This window comes from Hippocampus zosterae, chromosome 10 (genome assembly GCF_025434085.1).
Source record: "Hippocampus zosterae strain Florida chromosome 10, ASM2543408v3, whole genome shotgun sequence".
Classification (NCBI taxonomy): Eukaryota; Metazoa; Chordata; class Actinopteri; order Syngnathiformes; family Syngnathidae; genus Hippocampus; species Hippocampus zosterae.
Window position 1 is genome coordinate 20,259,878 of NC_067460.1, and position 20,681 is coordinate 20,280,558.

At 44.2% G+C, this 20,681-nt stretch overlaps 3 protein-coding genes and 1 long non-coding RNA gene across 7 annotated transcripts in view; 2 read left to right on the plus strand and 2 right to left on the minus strand.

The window, feature by feature from the left end:
* Positions 1 to 71: 71 nt before the first annotated feature.
* Positions 72 to 4,420, plus strand: LOC127608855 (uncharacterized). Its single transcript, XM_052078277.1, has 7 exons — positions 72 to 765; positions 1,356 to 1,485; positions 1,827 to 1,920; positions 2,222 to 2,352; positions 2,602 to 2,744; positions 2,862 to 3,059; positions 3,470 to 4,420. The coding sequence occupies exons 1-7, from the start codon at positions 755 to 757 to the stop codon at positions 3,585 to 3,587; spliced, it is 825 nt and encodes a 274-aa protein (XP_051934237.1). The 5' UTR covers positions 72 to 754; the 3' UTR covers positions 3,588 to 4,420.
* Positions 4,421 to 4,642: 222 nt separating this feature from the next.
* Positions 4,643 to 16,897, minus strand: golim4a (golgi integral membrane protein 4a). Of its 3 annotated transcripts, none has more exons than XM_052078255.1 (16): positions 16,277 to 16,897; positions 9,920 to 9,994; positions 9,742 to 9,791; positions 9,595 to 9,648; positions 9,355 to 9,505; positions 8,657 to 8,739; positions 8,270 to 8,353; positions 7,921 to 8,058; positions 7,520 to 7,795; positions 7,191 to 7,444; positions 6,955 to 7,031; positions 6,809 to 6,861; positions 5,726 to 5,941; positions 5,490 to 5,558; positions 5,246 to 5,341; positions 4,643 to 5,049 (listed from the first exon to the last, which is right to left on the minus strand). In XM_052078255.1, the coding sequence occupies exons 1-16, from the start codon at positions 16,461 to 16,463 to the stop codon at positions 4,930 to 4,932; spliced, it is 1,983 nt and encodes a 660-aa protein (XP_051934215.1). In that variant the 5' UTR covers positions 16,464 to 16,897; the 3' UTR covers positions 4,643 to 4,929. The 3 variants fall into 3 exon arrangements, with proteins under 3 accessions (XP_051934215.1, XP_051934214.1, XP_051934216.1); XM_052078254.1 differs by having other exon boundaries at positions 7,879 to 8,058; XM_052078256.1 differs by lacking the exon at positions 5,246 to 5,341 and having other exon boundaries at positions 7,879 to 8,058.
* Positions 16,898 to 18,364: 1,467 nt separating this feature from the next.
* LOC127608869 (uncharacterized) lies at positions 18,365 to 19,325 on the minus strand. Its single transcript, XR_007964405.1, has 2 exons — positions 19,227 to 19,325; positions 18,365 to 19,095 (listed from the first exon to the last, which is right to left on the minus strand). It is a non-coding gene; the product is annotated as an uncharacterized LOC127608869 (long non-coding RNA).
* Positions 18,731 to 20,681, plus strand: part of veph1 (ventricular zone expressed PH domain-containing 1) — a 41,476-nt gene continuing 39,525 nt past the window's right edge. For both annotated transcript variants that reach the window (XR_007964391.1, XM_052078249.1), the window contains exon 1: positions 18,731 to 18,963. The gene's annotated coding sequence lies outside the window, so the exon portion shown is untranslated. The remainder of the gene's footprint in view (positions 18,964 to 20,681) is intronic.

Sequence of the window (20,681 nt, forward strand, 5' to 3'; positions counted from 1 at the left end):
TTTTTCATTGCTCACGTACAAATATAAAATTAGTAATATCGTGGAAATACACACCAAAAGTAATACTCGGATGGGATATTTATTTTATGTTATCTTTCTGACCATTCATCGATCCATTTTCTATAGATCTTGTCAGTCATTCGGGTCATGGGTGGGCTGGACCTTATCCCAGCTGATTTGGTGCCACAAAAACAAAATGGCATTGAGTTTCTCACCCGTTTCACACTCTTACATGATGCCAGCTTTCAAACGAGACACATTTCGAAACATTCGATTAGCAAAAATTGGAAGGAATTTGAAACAGTAACGTGGAAAACAAATCCAAAGCAAATTAATCCTCCGGTAACATGAGACATGAGGCTGCAGCAGACCATTATATAACAAAAGACGGCAATTCGGGGCATGAAAATAAATCAATAAATGGAACAAGTCTGACGTCTATTATATTCCCGTCATCTCTCATCGGTTAAGGTGATCAAAGTGTCAAATTTGGTTATTTTCCATCTTGACTGAATGTTTTCCACCTTGCTTGCTGAACACGGTTGCTAGGCAACACAGAAGCAACAGTCCAGTCGCAGTAGGAGCGTCTCACCTGACTGAGGCAGCTCAGGGTCAGGCGGAGTTACTCGCAGAGAACGCCAACGCAGGATCTCGCCTCCATGGGTCACGGCCGCCGCATCTTCGCGCATCTCGATGATACGACTCACAATGTGTTGTTAAAGGCTGGCAAAGTTCTCCGGTGCACGATTGGGACATGTCAGAGAGGTGAGCTCACACCATTATTGTTTGATGCCAACCATCGGTTTAAGTGTAGCTTGAAGTGACTCCGTTTCCATGTTTTTATTATTTTCTCTAAGTCAGCACGAATGAGAAGTCATCACTGGTATGCTATATTTTGGCAACAAGTTTAAAAGGGACCGGGGACTCTTTATATAGCCCACACATTAAATGAATGTAATGTAGACATTCTAAATCACGTCGGTGTCAGTTTTATATTAAAATAAAAGTCACTTGAGTTCTGTTATTTATCCATGGTTGAAGATGGACTTCACCTCACCCAACATTAGACATCGGGCAAACTCGCATCTTGGCTAATTGGGTACACCTGCACGGTTAATTTAGCCTTATATAATATTTGAAGGTGACATAAAATTAATAGATAGCAAAGGCACAAACTTTGCTTTCAATTTAATCAATTATAGAGGGACACACACACACACACTATTATAAACCCGCGGCTAACCTGCTCAGGTGTCCCAGGCTGTAACTCAACCACTCGGCAGGTGGTCAGGTTCTCACTGCACACCGGAGTTGCCGTTGCAAACAACTTTCTGCTGTTCTCGTTCTCCTTTCAGTTCTTCAGGCGTGAACACTCTCAGTGAAAGCCTCCCCAAATCCTACTTGTCCCACTACTCCGAGCTCGGTGTGGCACACTTGCCTGCCACCGTGCACCAGAGTCCTGATTCTGGACTTGGATCCACACCTGTAAGTGGCTGATGCATATGCACAAAGCACCCCCCCCCCCCCGCCCCCGCCCTCCAACCCTGCATTTTCTACTACGTACTCCCCCTATTCCACTAGAATGTCCCATCTGAAATGTAAATTTTGTCCAAAAATGGAAACGAAACTTCTGGTGATTTGGTCTTTGTGTTAACATTCATTTGTTTGCATATTACTGTACGTGCATTTTTTAAATGGCACCTTAAATTTAAACCAATTAGAAGAAATGTAGTTTTATGAGGAATGACCATTCCTGATTTTAGGACTGTAGGGTTGACTCATTTCACGCCTCAGCCCCCGCCCGTGCTTTTCTCCTTTGCACACAGCTTCCATCCAGCCGCTTTCGCTTTGCCTCGTGGCATCACCTGCCGCAGTGTGACCTCACCGGAGATCAGCTGACCTGCCCCAGGGTCCGAGAAGGTATGCGTCAGTATGACATCCTGTCACTGTGGTTCTACTTTGCCATGGTGTACTGGATGTCTCCAGTGAGTCATACTTAGACCATTATTTATATTTTAAAGTCGATTTTTCATCGTGTCCCATTAACTTGAACGATGGCTAAGAAAATGTTTTATTTATATCTTTCGTCATTTGGTGCAATTCGATTCATTCTTGCCCAAATCAGTGTTGAAAGGCTGACATCGGACAACTGCTCTAAGAGTCACTGCGTTTTGAATCCGATTGTCAGAGAATATAAAAAGTTTCTTTCTGTCACCCAAAGGACCATCCGATGAGGAGCTCTTTCAAAGAGAGACGGATTCAGCGTATGTGGAGAGATGGCGGCGCAAGAAGAGAGAGAAGGAGGGGCAGAGTTGGGAAGAGAGACGACGGGAGAATTGGGAAAACAGTCTGGTGAGTCATGACACTTTTGTGTTATGCGTGACACAACTAAACGTGACAGGTAGAGACCAGCTATACCCTCCTTGCGTGCCCAGACACTTGCAGTGGATTGCGTGCCCTCTACTAGGCCCCACTTTTCCTAGATATGGGTCATTTTCCATAGTTTTTCCTCATCCTCTCACTTGAGGGTACTCTTTGTCTTCTAGAACATGGTATACTCCATTTTTTTCCCCCTTCCAACTTGCTGCTTCCTCCCCAAAGGAGCTGAATCTCTCCTACCAGGATTTGGGCGACGCCTTCCAAGAAGAAAACTTCCTCCGCATTCTCCGCAGGTTGATCCGCGTGGAGCAACTGCAGCTGGTCAACAACTCTCTTAGCAACCTGAGTTCTGTCCGCCTGCCAAGGTAAAGAGATGCATCGCCTCCTTTCCTCAGTAACAGACACACGTATAAAGCAAAATAATAAAATGTAATTTAAAAAAAATAAAATCAACAACTAAATACCACTTCTGCTATTTTCAGGTGCAGAGTATTAAATCTGCACCGGAACCATCTGGTGTCTTTGCACCAGTTGCCAAAACTTCCAGCCGTAGAGCAGCTTTGCTTGTCCGAGAATGCCATTAGCTCCCTGGGCGGATTGGACAGATTGAGGAACAGTCCTCTGCGATCCCTAAACATGACTCTCAACCCAGTGACCTTTTCTCAGGACTACCGTGCACGGTGAGATCAACAAAACATAGATTTTGAATCTGGTATCGTGCGACCTCATACAGTAGCCTGGGGGTTTTATATACTTTTGGATCTAGTTTCTATCGCTGTCTTCGTTACGGTCATAGGCAAGCAAATCTAGGGACAGCCCATGAAACACATTTATGTGTCAAACGATAAGATAAGATAAGATAAGATATCCTTTATTTGTCCCACACTGGTACTGGTAAGATGTAGCAAAGCTCAGTGTAATAAATGCCAAAATTGGTCCTGTTTGTTTTTATTTCTGCAACAAGTGTGGGGTAAACTAAATATTCTTCAATTTTCACTTCCTGGAGTTGTATGTAGTCCTAATCCAGTAAAGGCTGCATCCGCCAATCATGGCCTCTTCTCCGACTCCTCTGTTGTCTGTCTTCACGCAGTGTGTTCTCCTGCTTGCCAAATCTTGAGATCCTCGATGGAGTCCCGATGCTGTCGGAAGACCATCTCCACACTGGACTCCACTTCCCACCTATCACAAGGATGTGCAACATTTTGTGACATTTTCTATAGGAATGAATATGTGCTATCCAGACTCACATCTACTCAGAGGAGACAACACCCCAATTTTTTTTTTACGTTATATGTGCCACAACTATTGCCAAAACCACCATATCTAAAATATACACTGGCGGGCATTTTTTTTTTTGTTGTTTTGCAGGTTTAAGCATTTATGGAGGTGTCTAGTGTAAATTGTGTATAATTGACAATGACGGAATGCAGTGGAAGGAAACGCGTTGACAAGATCTTCAGGAGATAATAAGACTAATCATGACTACCGTACATTACATATCATTGGCTGCACCAAACGTGCCTGTTATTGCATAAATATGGATATGTTTTTAAACAGTGACTGGAATAAACCGATAAAAATGTGACTTAATGTGCGATGGTAATTGTAATTTTGATTTATTTCATCATTCCGTCAGCTTTGCACTGCTTATTCCATTCAGGGTCACAGTTGATATATATCATAGGCAGCCAAGGGATCTTTTATTTCATTTATTTAAAAGAAACTTAGCATCCATTATCGTAAATTTTGTTGAAAATAAAACGAATAACATATCAATTACGCGGGCAAACCACATTACAACAGAAATCCTCTTTATTACACACAAAACATTCAGTTGACAAAACAGGATTCATTGACATCCAACGTTTACTTCAAATACAGGTGAAAAATATACAAACAGACAGCACGTATTTTATTGTAAGTTGACTTAAAAATTGAAAACGATTTGTGGACGCGCAACTTGAAATGGCAGACTCATGAACGGCTGTATGATAAGGCAGAATGTGTTAGTTCGCATGCTAACTTTGAGCTCTCTTGTGCATTTGGAGATGCAAAAAGGCCGAGAGGAGGCATAGGAAAGCAAAGGCACACGTCGGTGTGACAAACTTAGCTTGAAATTGCACCGTGCCTGATTGTCAAAGGCGTGACAATCAATCAACAATAAATAAAACAACAAGCGATTGATTGGAATGCCAGATTCATATCTTAGCGATGCCTTTCTTTATACAAAGAATACTAATTTGTTTATTTTTTCCTTTGCAGCCAGCCATCTTGATGAAAGTACATTCTTTGCATGTGTGCATTGAAATCGGAGAACGCGCGGATGTATTACAATAACATCATCGTACAGCATAGAATATAAAACCATCTCCACCCATTTTTCTTTTTGTCCAATTGCACAGTGAAAGCGGATCCGTTCCATCGCAAGCTTTCACCATGATTGCCTCCAGACTTTCTATCTCAACGGTCCTTCCTGAAGTCTGGACTGGATGGCTACTCGCTTCTTTTTCGGGAATAAGGAAGAAGAACCTCACAGTGTTTATAGCGGATTTACATCTCCGCCCGTCCAACGTTTCCCTTCTCTCGACCGGGCCCCGCTTCCTCGCCTTCTTCTTCCTCGTAATTCTCCTCCTCAGTGTCTTTTCTGTGAGCTTCCTCCTTGCGTGGTCCCTGCATACAAGTGCACTTCACTGTCACGAATGATTTAACAAGCAAACAACATTTCAACACCATTTAGCAGGAAACCCAGAGTCGGACAATGTCTACATTTGTAACAGACTGCTACATTCTTACTTACCTTCCGCAAAATTAGGGGCACCATCAGGATTGGACGTGAATTTCAAAAATGATCGAGCAACTAACCCACCTGTTCTATATTCTCCTCATTGTACGTCTCCTCTCCATCCTCCTCCACTTGGTCGCCCGCCTCCTTCTTCTCCCCACCGGCAATGTTCTCCTGTGCCTTCACAGTCAGAGAGGCACAAACACACAAACAAACAAAAAAAACCCTGACATTCTATTCAAGTAAAAACCCAATTCCTACAACAACAAAAAGGCTATTATGGCAATCTCTCATAACCATAACTAACAAAATAGTGTTTGTCACACACCTCCTCCTCAGCGTCCTCCTGGTACTGATCGTCGATATCGTCTTCCTGCTGATCAGGATTTCCAGCAATCTGGAGACACACACACACACACACACACACACACAAGCTAACATGAGATCATAGAGCCACTTTGGATCAATGTCATCCTCATCATGTTGCCCTTGTAAACAATACGATCTACATGTCAACCCCCTTCTGGATAGATTCCAGTTCTTCTTCTCAACGCGTCCACTCACCACCAGCTCGTCCTCCATAGCGGGGTGTTCGGGGCCGTGGTGCGAGTCTACGTGCTGGGCACGTGCTGCCGGCTCCTCCTCCTCCGCTTCCTCCTCCGCCACCTCATCCTCCGGAACACGGTGATGCGACTGGTCTTCCTCTGCTTCTTCAAACTCATCCTCTCCTTGGTTGTTGGGATCCTCCTCAGGGTCCAGCTCACCGCCGCCGATGGCACCCTGAAAAAAAACAAGACGGTTAATGTATTGCACCGCTGCCAAAAGCACAAAGCGTTCTTTCTTAAAGAGCAAATTCATACAAAAACTGATCATTGATGCGGAGGAAGATCCCATGACATTTTAGTAAAACGCAAAAGATTTTTTTTTTTCATCACATTTGTCATTATGGTGATGAAGCGCTTCCAACATCCCAGAATGAAAATGGTGGAAACGGCATCTAATGGATTTGTCGTCTAAAGTAGCAATGCGACATTGCAAAAAAAAAAAAAAGTATATATATATATATATATATATATATATATATATATATATATATATATATAAAATTAAAAAATATAAATAAATATATATAAGCACAATATATATAATAAATATATATATATGTTTATATAAAATATAAATATATATATACATATATATTTATATTTTTAATTTTTTTTTCTGACCTGTAACTAGGAAAAATGCTCTCACTCTGATGAAGGGAAGCGAACTCACAATCTTGGGGCACAAACACCAAACTGGTGCTAACTTAAAGAGCATTGTGGCTAAACATGGACATATTGAGACATTTTATTTTGAAAATATCTTTGGAGTCTTCAGAGCAGTTTGAAACACGGCATTTCAACATACTGTATGGACGGCATAATTGGTTTACTGTTGTTGGAGGAATTGATTTTTTTTTTTCTCCGTTTTCTGTCAGAGTTTAGATGGAAACTTTCCGCACATCCCAGAAAGTGGCCTGACAAACAAACAAAAATTCAACACGGGCATGAGTAGTTATTGGTGGTCTGATCGTCCACTGTAAATGTGGCTTATGGTGAAAAGATTTAAGAGACGAGCTAGCAGAAACAAGGACAAACGGCTCACCTGCTGATGTTTTGGCACCTTCATGTCATCGTTGAATAAGAGAGAATGTTTCTCTGGGGTGGCGAAAAAAAACAGAATGATGTAAATGAGCTCATCTGACAAGCTCTCAAGACACAAAGCTGTGCGGCAAGAACGCCAGGTTTTACCTTCTTTGCTGTCAGGGTGATGCGGTTCTTCCAGATGGTCAAGATTATGCTCCATGTTTTCATATTTGGCCTTCATCCTGGGAACAAAGACGCGAGAAGCCGCTCATTTCACAACTCCCAAAATGTCTTCGGAATGGCGCATTTCTAATTAAAAACTGTACGTTTGCTGGAAAAAAAAACTTATTTGGAATCTGTCTCTACTTTCACTCATTTGCCGTGCGCTCATTTCATCGGACCTTTGGTGGGCCTCTCTGAGCAGCTTCTCCCGTCGGTCTGTTTCCTGATGCTGCCGCTCTTCCCTCTCCTGCTCCTCCTTCAGCTTGGCCTCCCTCTCCCTCAGCGCCCTTTCTCTCTGGCTCTGCAGGGAGTCCTGTCGCATTTGGATCAACCGCCGCGTTTCCGCCTTTTGAGCCTCCAGGCGCTGCTGCTCCTGCTGCTGCTCGTAAGCGGATTTGGCGCCCTCCAACTCACCGTTCGCCTCTTGCCCCGGCTGGACAACAAATGAATATTGATTTGAATCGAATGATTTTGGATGAGATACAAGTACGGAATTCCTCCTTCTGACATGTGGCTGGTGTATCCGGCCGTCCAAGGCATTCTGATCCGGCTGCTCCGGTTCTTGCTGGCCTTCCACTTCCTCTTTTTCCTCCTCCTGTTGTTGATCGGGGTCATCCTCCTCCAGCTTTTGAGGCTGTCCCGCTTGGGCCATCTCCTCCTCAGCCAGCTCCCTCTTCCTCTCTGCGTCTCCGTCCTCCTCTTTCTCTGACAACGTGTGCTCCGACATGGCGGGGTGAGACTGGACCTCCGACTGAGAATGGGTCTCCTTCTCTTGCTGGTCCAGCTGAGACAAAATGTTGATGTGAACACAGAATTTATTTTGGGTTCGTCAAGAGAAAGGGGGAAACAAAAAACAGATCACATTACCCTGGACGCAGTATCACGGTCGTCCCATTTCACTACAGGCACCTCATTTGGCTGCCCCGGGACAAAGGTCGTCTGGGATTTGAGATCTGGTTGCTGCAGCACAGAGTTTTGCTCGGGCTGTCTCAAGTTCGGTGCCTTGTTCAGGGTCTCCTTCAGCTCTTTGTATTCATTGACTTGTACCTACAATACCAAGCACAAGACCACAGGGGGTCAAATGTTTTACCTTTCGCTTTATCCAATAAAGTCACAATGGAAGGGAATGAAAACGTGAGATTAAAGTTCCAAGAATAATGTCATACAATCGTGAGAAATATTTGGGGCTCAACCAAGTGTTCCATCCTTACTGTGCTTTTTTTTATGATGGAAGAACTCCACGAAACTGCTTGCCTACCTGAGCTGCCGCGAGCGCATTCTTGTGGTCTTCGAGTGACAGCGCCATCTGATCGTGCGCCGTCTTTAGGTCTTGATGCCTCACCTGAACACACGAGCGCAACACAATCGATGCCGTGACCACGTGACAGGCTCGCCACAAAAGACCATATGAATACAGACGAAACACGAGTGAGAAGGTTGTGCATTTACAGAACTCAAGGTAATGTTTACTTCGCCTATTTGACCCTAAAATGTTGAATTAAACGGTACAAATTGGATCCATTTTCTATTTCATTTCTTTGGAGGTCCCATTGCCTAAAATCTATTACACAGCAAAGCATTAACTAAACATACCGGACTGTTTTTAACAACAGTTTAAAAAGGAAGCATTAAGTGAAAGTTTCACCTGAGCATCCTGCAGTTGCATGTGAATGTCATGGTGGGCTTTCCTCAGCTGCTTATTTTCCTCTCTGAGGTTAAAAACATTGTCTGCGGGGAGAAAAAGGAGCCTTGAACAAGGAACACGAATCCTAAATTGCATTGCCGACATGTCAAGAATATCTTGATAATGATATATTGCGGGGAGGCCGGGCGGTCGACTGGTTAGCACGTCGGCCTCGTAGCGCAGAGGCGCAGGGTTCAATTCCGGCACCGGCCTTCCCGTGTGGGTTTTCTCCGGGTACTCCCGTTTCCTCCCACCCTCCAGAAACATCCATGGCAAGCAAATGGCACGCTCCAAATTGTCCATTTGTGTGTGTGTGTGTGCGTGTGTGTGTGTGTAAGCATAAATGGTTGTTCGGTCTATGTGTTCCCTAGCCACCATTCACGGTGCTGCCTGTGTAAAACGAACCGGATAGGTTCTGATGGCATGTAGTTCCTGATTATGTCAGAAGGGGGAGACAAAGTACAGATATTGAAAGCCCGCCTTGCAGCTGTGGCTCAACAACCGCCAATTGGGAGCCTCCCACACGCGAGTGTAGTCACTCGAGGCGCCTGAGGATCATCCTCAGGCGCCTCGAGTGACTTAACAACAACACCAGGTGGAAAAAGAGACCTGGTCCAATTCATATTCTCGACAGCAATTTACTCGAGCGCAATCAGCACCTTTCAGCTGGGCCACCTCCCGTTCTTTGACTTGCTGCATTTTGTCGTAGCGCTCTTTGTGCTCTTCCAGCAGGCGATTGTGATCATTTCCCTGGATGTGATGCTGCTCTTGCAGGTCATTGTACTGCTTCTTCAAGTCCTCGTGCTGGTTCTGAGGGACAAGCGCAAACGTGCGGTCATTCCTTCGTTTTGCATGAGGAACGGCCGGAGAGCCGACGGTGGGACAAAGGGAATCCGAACCTTGAGCATCTGATGTTGCACTTGCAGCGAGCTGAGTTTGCTGGTGGAGTCTTGCTGTAACAAAAAAGGAAAAAAAAAACGGAATATTTGAATCAGAATTTCAATCATAATAATCATTAGAATAATTTCATGCGGGAACTAAAGCACCTTCTCCTTATTCAGTGACTGCTGCGATTCCAGTTTGTACACCAGGTAATCTGGAACAGGAAAAAAACTCTTGTTTAAAAAGTGAACACCGCAAAATTGAAAGCTTCCACAAACTAAACATCAATATTGGCAATTGCACATCAAGTGTCGGTGCAGGACAGAACCAAGCGTTCCTCACCTTCTTTGGCCTTTTTGTGCTCTAACCTCTCCTTCTGAAGAGACTTCTCCAGTCGTGAGCGATGCTCGTACACCACTAGAAAGGTGAAGACGGCAAGAAGAGGGAAACGTGTTAAGATGACAAAGCAAAGGAGTTCGATTGTGTCACGTTGCGTGGTGGTGGTGGACCCCAAAAAGCAGGCAGGAGAGAGGAGCAGGGTATATTTGAAGATGTGTATTGAAAAAACACAGAAAACAAAAACAGCAACCAAAGCATGACAGTAGCAAACGCAACAATGACCCGACACCGAGTGTGCGGGCAGGAGTCCTTTTATATGCCTGATTACCTATGACCAACAGGTGTGCAGCTGCCAGGGGAGCTCCACACTGCCACCTGTTGGTCTCTAAACCGAATCGTGACAGTACCCCTCCCTCAAGGGACGGATCCCAGACGTCCCAAAGTCATCCAAAAGGCTTGCCTCGCCAGGGAACAGGCAATCTTTCGGCTAGGCGTGACCTGACTTGGACGGCGCTCGACGTAACGGGGGACATGGAACAGCCAGGCGTGAACAGGGGCTCGGCCTGACGTGGGCGTAGAAGTGGCACGGCTCGTCGTCGACGTGAATGTGACTCAGTTCGAACAGACACGTGACGAGCCTCGGCTCAACATGGACGCGGACGGGGCTCGGCCCACCATAGACGCGGCTTGAACCTGACTTGGACGGAGCTCGACGTAACGGGGGACATTGAACAGCCGGACGTGAACAGGGGCTCGGCCTGACGTGGGCGTGGAAGTGGCACGGCTCGTCGTCGACGTGAATGTGACTCAGCTCAAACACGTGACGAGCCTCGGCTCCACATGGACGCGGACGGGGCTCGGCCCACCGTAGACGCGGCTTGACAAGAAACAGGACAGCCGCATCACCAGCGCTGCCTGAAAGGGGGAAGGGTGTCGGCCGCAGACGAGCTCCGCCAGGCACATGGTTGAATAGGGACCAAATCCATCGTACCTGCGGGGTCCAGGTGGTCGGGTCATTCTGTCACGTTGCATGGTGGTGGTGGACCCCAAAAAGCAGGCAGGAGAGAGGAGCAGGGTATATTTGAAGATGTGTATTGAAAAAACACAGAAAACAAAAACAGCAACCAAAGCATGACAGTAGCAAACGCAACAATGACCCGACACCGAGTGTGCGGGCAGGAGTCCTTTTATATGCCTGATTACCTATGACCAACAGGTGTGCAGCTGCCAGGGGAGCTCCACACTGCCACCTGTTGGTCTCTAAACCGAATCGTGACAGATTGAGTTTCAAGTTGACGTTTGTGAGCGATCATTTTATTGGCCATTTCGCTGTGACAAATTAATTTCTCCAGAAATCGGCCAATTTCCGAGCTTGTTATGTAATAGTTGTGTCTCCGTTTATTCCGCGGCTGGAGTGGTCGCTTTTCCCCCCATTGCCTTCAAATTCAAAAGGCAAGTACCAACCGACGGAGATGAGACTGTCCTCCACAATTCGAAGAAGTCAAACACGCATGCATGTTTTCAAGCGGGACGTATAGAATTGCACGGAAACATTGGCGAAGGTGAAGGACTGGGCATGAAAAGTTTAGATTTTGTACTGCGTGACGAAACAGTTGGGCCATGTAGTTCACTCACAACAGATAAACAAGTTGGTAGGCAGATAGAATGCTAGTCAGACTACAGAGAGATGCCGCAAGTCGCCATGGAAACAACCTTGACGTGCCTTTATTTGACTTTTTAGGCTTTAGTTGGGTTGACCCCTTTTGTAAAAGATTATTATCATCCCTGGTACTTGATTTTCCGCACTGCTGCATTTTCCCCAAGTTCTTTTTTGATATTTAAACCATGCTGCAAAGTACTGTGGCCTTAACATTGTTCAGCTATCACAGATTTCGATACTGCTGTATCCCAACGAGTATACACACGTATAAAGTGTCTTCTCAAACGCGCATGTGCACACAGTCCTTATCTTCGCTGTGATAGAATCAGCGACCACCGTCTTGGTTTCAGACCAATTTCCAATACTGCCTGATGAAAGTACATTAGCCGAGTGTGAAACGAGGCGGCACTCTGTGGAGATGACCTTTACGGGTCTGCTGGTTTAGATCGGGAGATGAGTGGATCTGCTGAGTGGGCTGGTGGTTTACAGCCCAAAATACTGTCAATCAAAGCGGGAAAAGGTCAGCACACAGTTTAAACAAAAGATGCCGGGCGTGCGTGTTTGTGTCTGTAGGTTTTAAAAAATCTTCGATGCATTTTCTCACCACTCGTCCTCAACTGACAAACTTCAAATTTAGGAGAGGAAAAAAAAAAATCAACAGTCATCGATGGGCATCAAGTTACGCAATCAATGCTCCATGTGAAGCAATGTGAATACAAACACGTGACACAAGAACTGGGCCTGTTCCAGTTTAAGTGACATCATGCAGTGCTACGGTCTTGGAAAGGAAACAAGAAAAACATTTTCGGACAATGAAATCCAACTCCCGCCTCACCACTTCAAGACTTTGTAATACGACTTTGTCATCACGCCACCCTTTTGAAAATGACTCGCCCATATTTACTTTACAGCTATTCAGCATTCCGTAATGGAACAAAAGTGGGTCGATACCAATGAACGAGCTGCCCCCTTAGCTCCAGCTGCCCCATTTACACACCATCAATGAAATGACGCGACCGCCCGAGTTGGCCTAATGGGCGCGCAGCGTTCTATTAGGGCCTTCCTGACTCGGAGAACCTGTGGCACAGTGCCAGGCCATAAAGAGTCTGTAAAATGGGCTTTTACCTTTCAAATAGAAGCTCAAAACAATGCTGGCCTTTCAGAAACAAAAAGAAACATATCCATTTTATTTTAATTGCAGTTCACATTAAGGGAAATATTTTTGGGTGTGTGGCTGAGGTGAAGCGTTTGACGAACTACAATTATTGTTGGTAAATAATTACACTCAAACAAAAGTGATTGAAATTGTGTTCCTCTGTTTCCGCTTAGGCGGCCCGGTAGTCCAGTGGTTAGCACGTCGGCTTCACAGTGCAGAGGTACCGGGTTCGATTCCAGCTCCGGCCTCCCTGTGTGGAGTTTGCATGTTCTCCCCGGGCCTGCGTGGGTTTTCTCCGGGTACTCCGGTTTCCTCCCACATTCCAAAAATATGCATGGCAGGCTGATTGAACACTCTGAATTGTCCCTAGGTGTGAGTGTGAGCGCGGATGGTTGTTCGTCTCTGTGTGTCCTGCGATTGGCTGGAAACCGATTCAGGGTGTCCCCCGCCTACTGCCCGGAGACAGCTGGGATAGGCTCCAGCACCCCCCGCAACCCTAGTGAGGATCAAGCGGCTCGGAAGATGAATGAATGTTTCCGCTTAAGTAAAGTAAAGCAATTAAGAAAGTGGTCAAGTTCTTGAATGACGACTGGAGTCTTCTTCTCTACCGGCGGGCACTTTTGCCATCTTCTCTGTACAACTAACGAACCTTTGAGGGTACATCTTGCACAGACAACCCCAAACTCAAGTTGTTGTTGTTTTTTTTAATCATTTTCATTTCAGGCCAGCGCTGGCTTCTATTGTTTACAAACATGATGAATAGGTCTACTCATAGAGGATCAAGCCAGCCTGTATGACTTCATCCGGTTTAAAAGACCCTCGAGGGTTTTTTTAAAAAAAGTGCATTGACACTTTCCAACCTACGCCTTAGCTTTTAAGGAGACATACTACTATATTTTGGAAAACAGATTTTTTTTTTTTAAGTTTATACACAATGAGTCAGCTCTCTTGCTCAGTGACATTGTGAATAAAATAGTGGTTGCCCCAGGGATGATTTGTGTTTGGTGTGGCGTCAATGCTACAAGATGCTTTCATTGGGCCTCAATCACTACCAAATGTGCAGCAATGATTGCGCACAAACATTGTCATACTCCATAAAAGTAATGTTCATCAGATTGCCGTGTTTCGAACAGCGGGGGCCGTAGAACATATTATTATAAAGAGATTTGAATTCCCCTTTAAGACATAAGTAAATTCAATACCAAATGCCCAATTTTATTTATTATTGTTCAAATCATTATTGATTTGAGAAACTACTGCAGTTTCAATACGTCGTGCATCTTGGTTAGCAAACGTGTGCTCGACTTCTTTTGAAAAGCGGATCCCCTTGTTCCTGATGCATCTGAATGGTCCGACGATGTTCTACATTTGTTTGCGAAATACTGTATCCCACGAATTCAAGTTCAAAGATCTTGATGAATCACAAACGCGTGCGTCAAACTTACGTACGCATGCTAGGCACACTCATTTGTTTGTGGGCGCAGTTAGCGAATGAGGCCCATTGCCCTTAAAAGATCCTCACTTCTTTTCCACACTGAGAAGCGGGACTCACCGTTGACCCAGGAGAGGGACGGGGTGAGGACGACGGACGGGTTGACTTCTATGAGACGGGGCCAGTCCCTAAAATGTGTCGATTTACAGCAAGACAAGAAATGCGTTGCATAAAGTGTGCTGCACTGTAATTCTTGATCCATGAAGTCTATTAACCACAAAAACCCGGGAACTGTTTTAAATTGTGAATAATTACAAAATATATCTCCATATATTCATCGCTCCTTCTGCTTTAAGGCAAACAGTAGCAGATGTTTCGGCTCAGCTTGCGACTTCAACGAACGACACCCAAGTGTGTGTGTGTGTGTGTGTGTTTGTGTTTGTGTGCTTGTGTGTGTCCTGTATTAAGCATTAAACCCCACTACCTCTGAGGGTAAGAAAGAGACAATCCACTTAGCTGGTAGTTGAGCTCTTTGCTAAATCCTAGCCTGGTCAGTCAGAAGATTAAACAGCACCCTGTTTTTCAGTGAACAGCCTATACTACACCGTACTTACAGCTGAGTTGCGCCAACCTCCCTATGCCCGCTATTTGGGTCCCAATCCGATCACGTGATCAGAATTTGGGTCGGATACTGTTGTTTTCAGCTGATCGGGGATCGGGGCAAGAAGATTGTTTTTTTTTTTCATTTTCGGAAAGTCACACAAGGAACTAAATAGTCAAAACTATAAATACCTTGTCAAATAGAGGAGTAATAGTTTCCATGACACAATGTTAGTATTTTGGGGGAGGTAATAGTCGAAATGGCAGCAAAGCCGCACAAACGCACACACACAGAGGCACATCTGTGTGTACGTAGGGGTCTCCTCCGCGCTGCTGCAGTAAGTTATTAGAGCAACAAAGACAAAAAAAAAAACGATGTAAGGCAATCGATAATACTGAAATAGACTAATTCTGCCATCCCGGCTATAAAGCTGCCTCAATGAGCGGCATATGAGTGGAGGGAGCAACAGGCAGGTTAGGAACTGCGACGCATCCAAACGATGAAACGTCAAATAGAAGTTTAACAAGTGTCAATCATTTGCAAGCCTGTTCGCCACTGTTGCATTTAACAAGGCCTTAAATCAATATTGTTGATTTGAGTTGAGAGAAGTCACGCACATGCCCACCAACTACGTAACTGTATGGACTCATCATTTTAGCCTGCAACATGTCAATACATAACCATTTTATTAAATGATCAATCAAAGGCATTCAAACAGAGGAATCCCTCAATCTACATTAATGGGTACACAAATCAGGCCTACATTAAAATACATTTTGCAAAATCGTCCTGCACATTGATACGTATTGCGCTTGATGTTAACATACTTTGAGAGTGTATGCACATTATTTTATTGATTGCGAGGTATGGGATTGGCACTCGGTCTTGGCAGTTCCTTAAAAACCAAAGACGGACTCAAGTGCCAGAAAAGTGTGATCGCTAATCATGTATTTGATGTATATTGTTGGTTCACTATATAGTTCGTAGCTAGTGTAATAGGAAGATGGGTAAGAGGAAGTTGGACAACGTTTTCAGGTTTGCAGTATAAGTGTCATATAATGCTTCATGCCAAATTGAACTGGAGTTTGTGATTATTTCAAAGTTCCAAATTGTGTTTTGAGCACTACACAACAACAGCAAAAAATAAATAAAAATGAAAATAGGTATCTGCAGTCCGCTTGTAAGCCTCTAGTTTCTTGCCGTAGTAGTTGTAGATGAGGGCAGGTGAAAGAAAATGTGACAACCTTTTCTGGTTTGTAGTGTAAGTAAACTGAAATAAAGTTGATCTTCATTCTTCAGTTTTAAACTGTTTTATCAGATAAGAGATGTCAGGCACAGGGTCAAGTCAGGTTACCCGTTTACCCCTTGATCACATCGAAGTCTCCAAGGGTTTCGCAAAAGGACAATTGACAAATAAATAGTCTACACATTCTTAAAGGACTTGTTTAACCCAGCGCGGTGCAACATGTCACGCGCAAAACGGAGTCAATCACGACAGCGTCACTGTTTACCTTGGAGCTGAGCCGACAGAGACTCTTGGTGCTGCTGGTACTTCAGTGCCGTGGCTTGTGTCCTCTTCAGCTCCTTGTGCATCTCGTAGGACACCATGCCGCCGTACATCATTCCGCAGACCACCGTGACTAGCAGGAGAACCTGGAAAATCCTCCGTTGCCTCCGCGAGCACACCCCGTTTCCCATGTTGCACCCGTGCCCGCCGCCTGAGCGAGTAACCTCCGTTTCTGCTGCTGGGAACTTTCCGAGTCGATGCGCAGCCTCACCCCTCACTCCTTTACTTCAGAAACATTTCCAAACATGCCAGGCGAGTTGACGTAAACATTAGTTTCGCACGGGACACCTCGCAGCAGGCTTTTTATGCTTAAGTTCAAAGTGACCGCGCAGATTTTCACCAGATGATTCGGGGTTTGCTCACTGTAGCGAAACACGAAACTCACTTCTAACCTTTTCGTTGCAGAGGTTTTTTTTATCCAATGCACCCTAAAAAAGTTGTGCGAAAAAAGTTAGGTCCGAAATCGCCAAAGAGGCCTGCATGGCACCTTTAACTTGAGTTTACGTGTCAACCCGGTAGATCCTTGCCATCCAACCGCAACTAAACAGGAAGTCCCGCCCCGCAACGAAAAAAATACCATCCACCTATTGGTATCAAGAGATGTCAATTAAAAGAAGCCCGTGATAGAGTTGGATCAACTGAAAAAGACAGGTACCGTATGCTGTTAGGTTTTGCAGACAATGTACTTGAGTTTTATTTGACTTTTTTTAAATGAAAGCCTTAAGAAAATGATGAGCTATAATAATTTCGCACGTCAATGTCAAATAGGCCAAGTGTTGAAAATACAAACGGGCAGGAGACCTTGCCAATTGTGTTTTAAAATTACGGCCATTCAGGCCAAACGTGCTGGAGCCTATCCCAGTTTTCAGGCCTTTGACTTACCATTGACTGGTATTCACTTTAGGGTGTACCCCTACCAATGGCATTGTGCATACAGACAAATACAGTAACCATGAGACAAACAATTATAAACCATTACCATTGACAAAGTGTGTATTTGTTTTTATAAGCACATATAGACCTATTTGATTCGTGCAATTTGTCATTTTATTCCACATGAAGTTTATTCAAGAAGTTGCCTGTCAATTCCAATTTAAATAAAGCCCCTTTTTCAGACAGCAGACATGATCATGTACACTACCACTTTTTGGTGTGAAAAATCCAATACAAAGTAAATATTCAAACTCCGTGGCACAGTGGCCAATATAGTCTAGGGTTGGATTCCAGGTTCCGGCCTTCCTGTGTGGAGTTTGCATGTTCTTCCCGTGCCTGAATGGGTTTTCTCTGGGTATTCCGGTTTTCTCCCGCAATTGAACACACTTTGTCCATAGGTGTGGTTGTGAGTGGTTGTTGTTTGCCTATGTGTGCCCTGTAAATGGCTGGTAACCAATTGTAATAATAATAACAATAATAATAATTAGTATTATTATTATTACATTTTTCTGTTGTCCTTACAGCCAGAATCAATTTCCCCCTTTTTATTTACTATGATAATGCCTATTGTATGAACAACTGTGTCTGAATAAGGATTATTTTACCAATTTGATATACAGAATTCGTTGACTTACTCGTTTATTATCTAATTGAAAGGAAAGGTTTTCATCAGGTGCCTTTTATCTTAATTTTAAGTCAGAAAGTGTCACCTAGCGGATTCTCTGCGCTTGTTGCAGTGCCACTGGTCTAAACGATACCTGGGGGAATACTGCCATCCAATGGTCTCCTGCATAAATGTTTTACCAAACAAATACAACAAATGTCAGGGACGATTTGAAGCCTTCCAAACCTGTCCCCCCGCTTTTCAGTTTGACTATTTACTGTGAAACGGTCAACTGTTTTGTAGAAATGCCAGTAGAAAACTGGTTCTCTCATAAAGGTTTTTTTTCTCTTCACTGTGAAATGACCCATGACTTAAGGCTCAAAGCTGTCATAGATACATCCCCTCCAAATGTATTGGAACGGCAAGATCAATTACTTTGTTTTTGTTGTTTCCTGAAGACATTTGGTTTTCTGATCACAAGATATCACACAAAGCTCAGAATTCCAGCTTTTATTTGATGGTATTTACGCCCAGACGAGTGAAACAACTCAGGTCAACTCACCTTTGGTAAAAGCCAGCCACTTTCTGAATGAGCTCATGTATTGAAACATACATTATTAAATGAACCAAATGGCAATAAGCCTAGTCCCTGATGGTGTAGTGGTACACTTGCCTGAAACGTGTGCGGGCAGCGTGGGATTGGTTCTCACTTGGTGACAGTGTAGATGTGGGAGTGAATAGTTGTTTGTCTCTATATGTGCCCTGCGACTGATCTATCTATCTATATATAGTCTTTTGTTTTCCACAAATATACTGCTCTGCCAATTGGTTTGTTTCTGTGACTTTCAGTTGTCTCTTGAAGTCAGCATCCAAACCTGCCAACCATCCGTCCACCTGTTGCGGGCTTCACCCTTTTTCACCGCACGAGGGCGCGCTTTCCAATAATAGCCGGTGGAGATGGAATGGGCTTCAGACCGTGGGGGGAACTTGAAGCTTGTACGAAGGGCTCGTCCGGATAAAAACATGTCTTGTTATGTGTTGCATATCTTGCACGGGAGCCGCTTGGCTGACATGAACTGCTAATTCTTCCGCAGGTAAGCGGCACGGCGCTGTGGGGGTTCGGAAAGGGCGAATCAGGTTGTCATGTTGCTCAGCTTGTTGACATTCGAGACGCGGTGGCAATTGGCGTGAACGTCGCCGTCGTTCCTTGATTTCGGGAAAGTTGGCTGCATGCAGAGGCATCGGTTGGGCAAGGAAAGTGACGTAGGATACAATTGTAAGCATTCGTATGCAGTCAAGGGGCGGGGCGATGAGAGTAACTTGTTATCAAAACGACGTTCATACTGTTGTACTCCACCTGCTTTGCCTCCATCCAGTCGTCGCCCTCTCGGCGCCTAAATCCAATGGAATGTGTTTGGAGTTTAGAGGCCAGTTCAGTCGCATTACTCACATTTTTCAGCCTACCCCCCCCCCCCCTCGTTCACGATGAGGTCAGACTGTGTGAAGGCAGAAAGGAATCGAGGGGGACACTTTTCAAGGTCAAATACTTGTGAGATTGTAGAACCAATGTTGTATTGTGTTAATATTCTATCCGTTTATTAATAGTGTACACCCATATTGACTTGGAAACTTTCTTTGTTTTGTTCCCGTGCTATCTCATCTAGTTAATGTTACTTGCTTCATTCACTCGTTCATGTGCACACATCATCACTTTATTAGATAAACCAGCACAATCTAATAAGAGCCAATGCAAGTGCCGTATCCAGAAATGGTGATATTCAGTTGAGTGGAGTATTGGCCCAACTAATGCCAGTGGTAAATTTCTTACTATGATCAAGCTCAGGAGCCCATTTCCGATGTCATGCCTATATCCAATTTTCTGTAAAATTGTCTATTTACATCCACCATGGCTTTGTTTGCATTCATGGAACACCCTGCGGATGCCCAAATTGCAAGAAGTAACTCTACGAATGACAAATGTAGGCAGTCACAGCAGAGATGTCAACAGTAATGCGTGAATACATACTTAACATTACATGATATTTAAAGTTTTGGACCCGGACAGAGCCTTCCTCCCATTAATGTCTACAATGGTAACCCCCACGCCATTACTGTACTTCTTTGGCCATTCTCTGTAATTATTTTTTTTACTATTTAATGATTAACACACAAAACGCACCATATTTACATGATATGAAATGGTCGATGCTTACTCTGTAGTTGAGATTTAAATCAGGTGTTTCTTATGTGTTTATTTGAGTTGTTTGGACAAACGTGGCCACTTGGGCCCGTATATGTCAGCAATCAATGTTTTTCAATGATGTCAAGTTTGCATTGACAAGGATACATCCAATCTGTCTGATTACGCTGCACTCGCATTGGCTTATGAAGATCCTAGAGTTCTAATTGTTGGCTTTTGGTTTGCCCGTAGGAAAAAAAAATAAACGGCCATGATTCAGTTTCATTTGAAACTTTGCCAACTGTTTTAGTTTTGTTCAGTGATAATCCAATCAATGTTGGGTGCATGTGGAGCGCATGTGGTCACAAAGATAAAACCCCAGAAGGGTACAAAATGTTTGAATAAAAATAGGTCTTTATCTTGTCCTAGGGAGGGAAAAACAACTATTCCCCAATTTATTTCCCTTATGCTCGGTCTAGTTTTAATGAGGCTATTTTCTGCCGCTCTCGTAAGCGTATAATTCACAACTATTGGCAGCCGCATAAATAATGGGGAACTTTCCCTTTTGTTCCAAGTCACACACAGACAGACTCCTTGGTCTTGAAGGCAGACTTTTGGTGACTTTTTGCATAT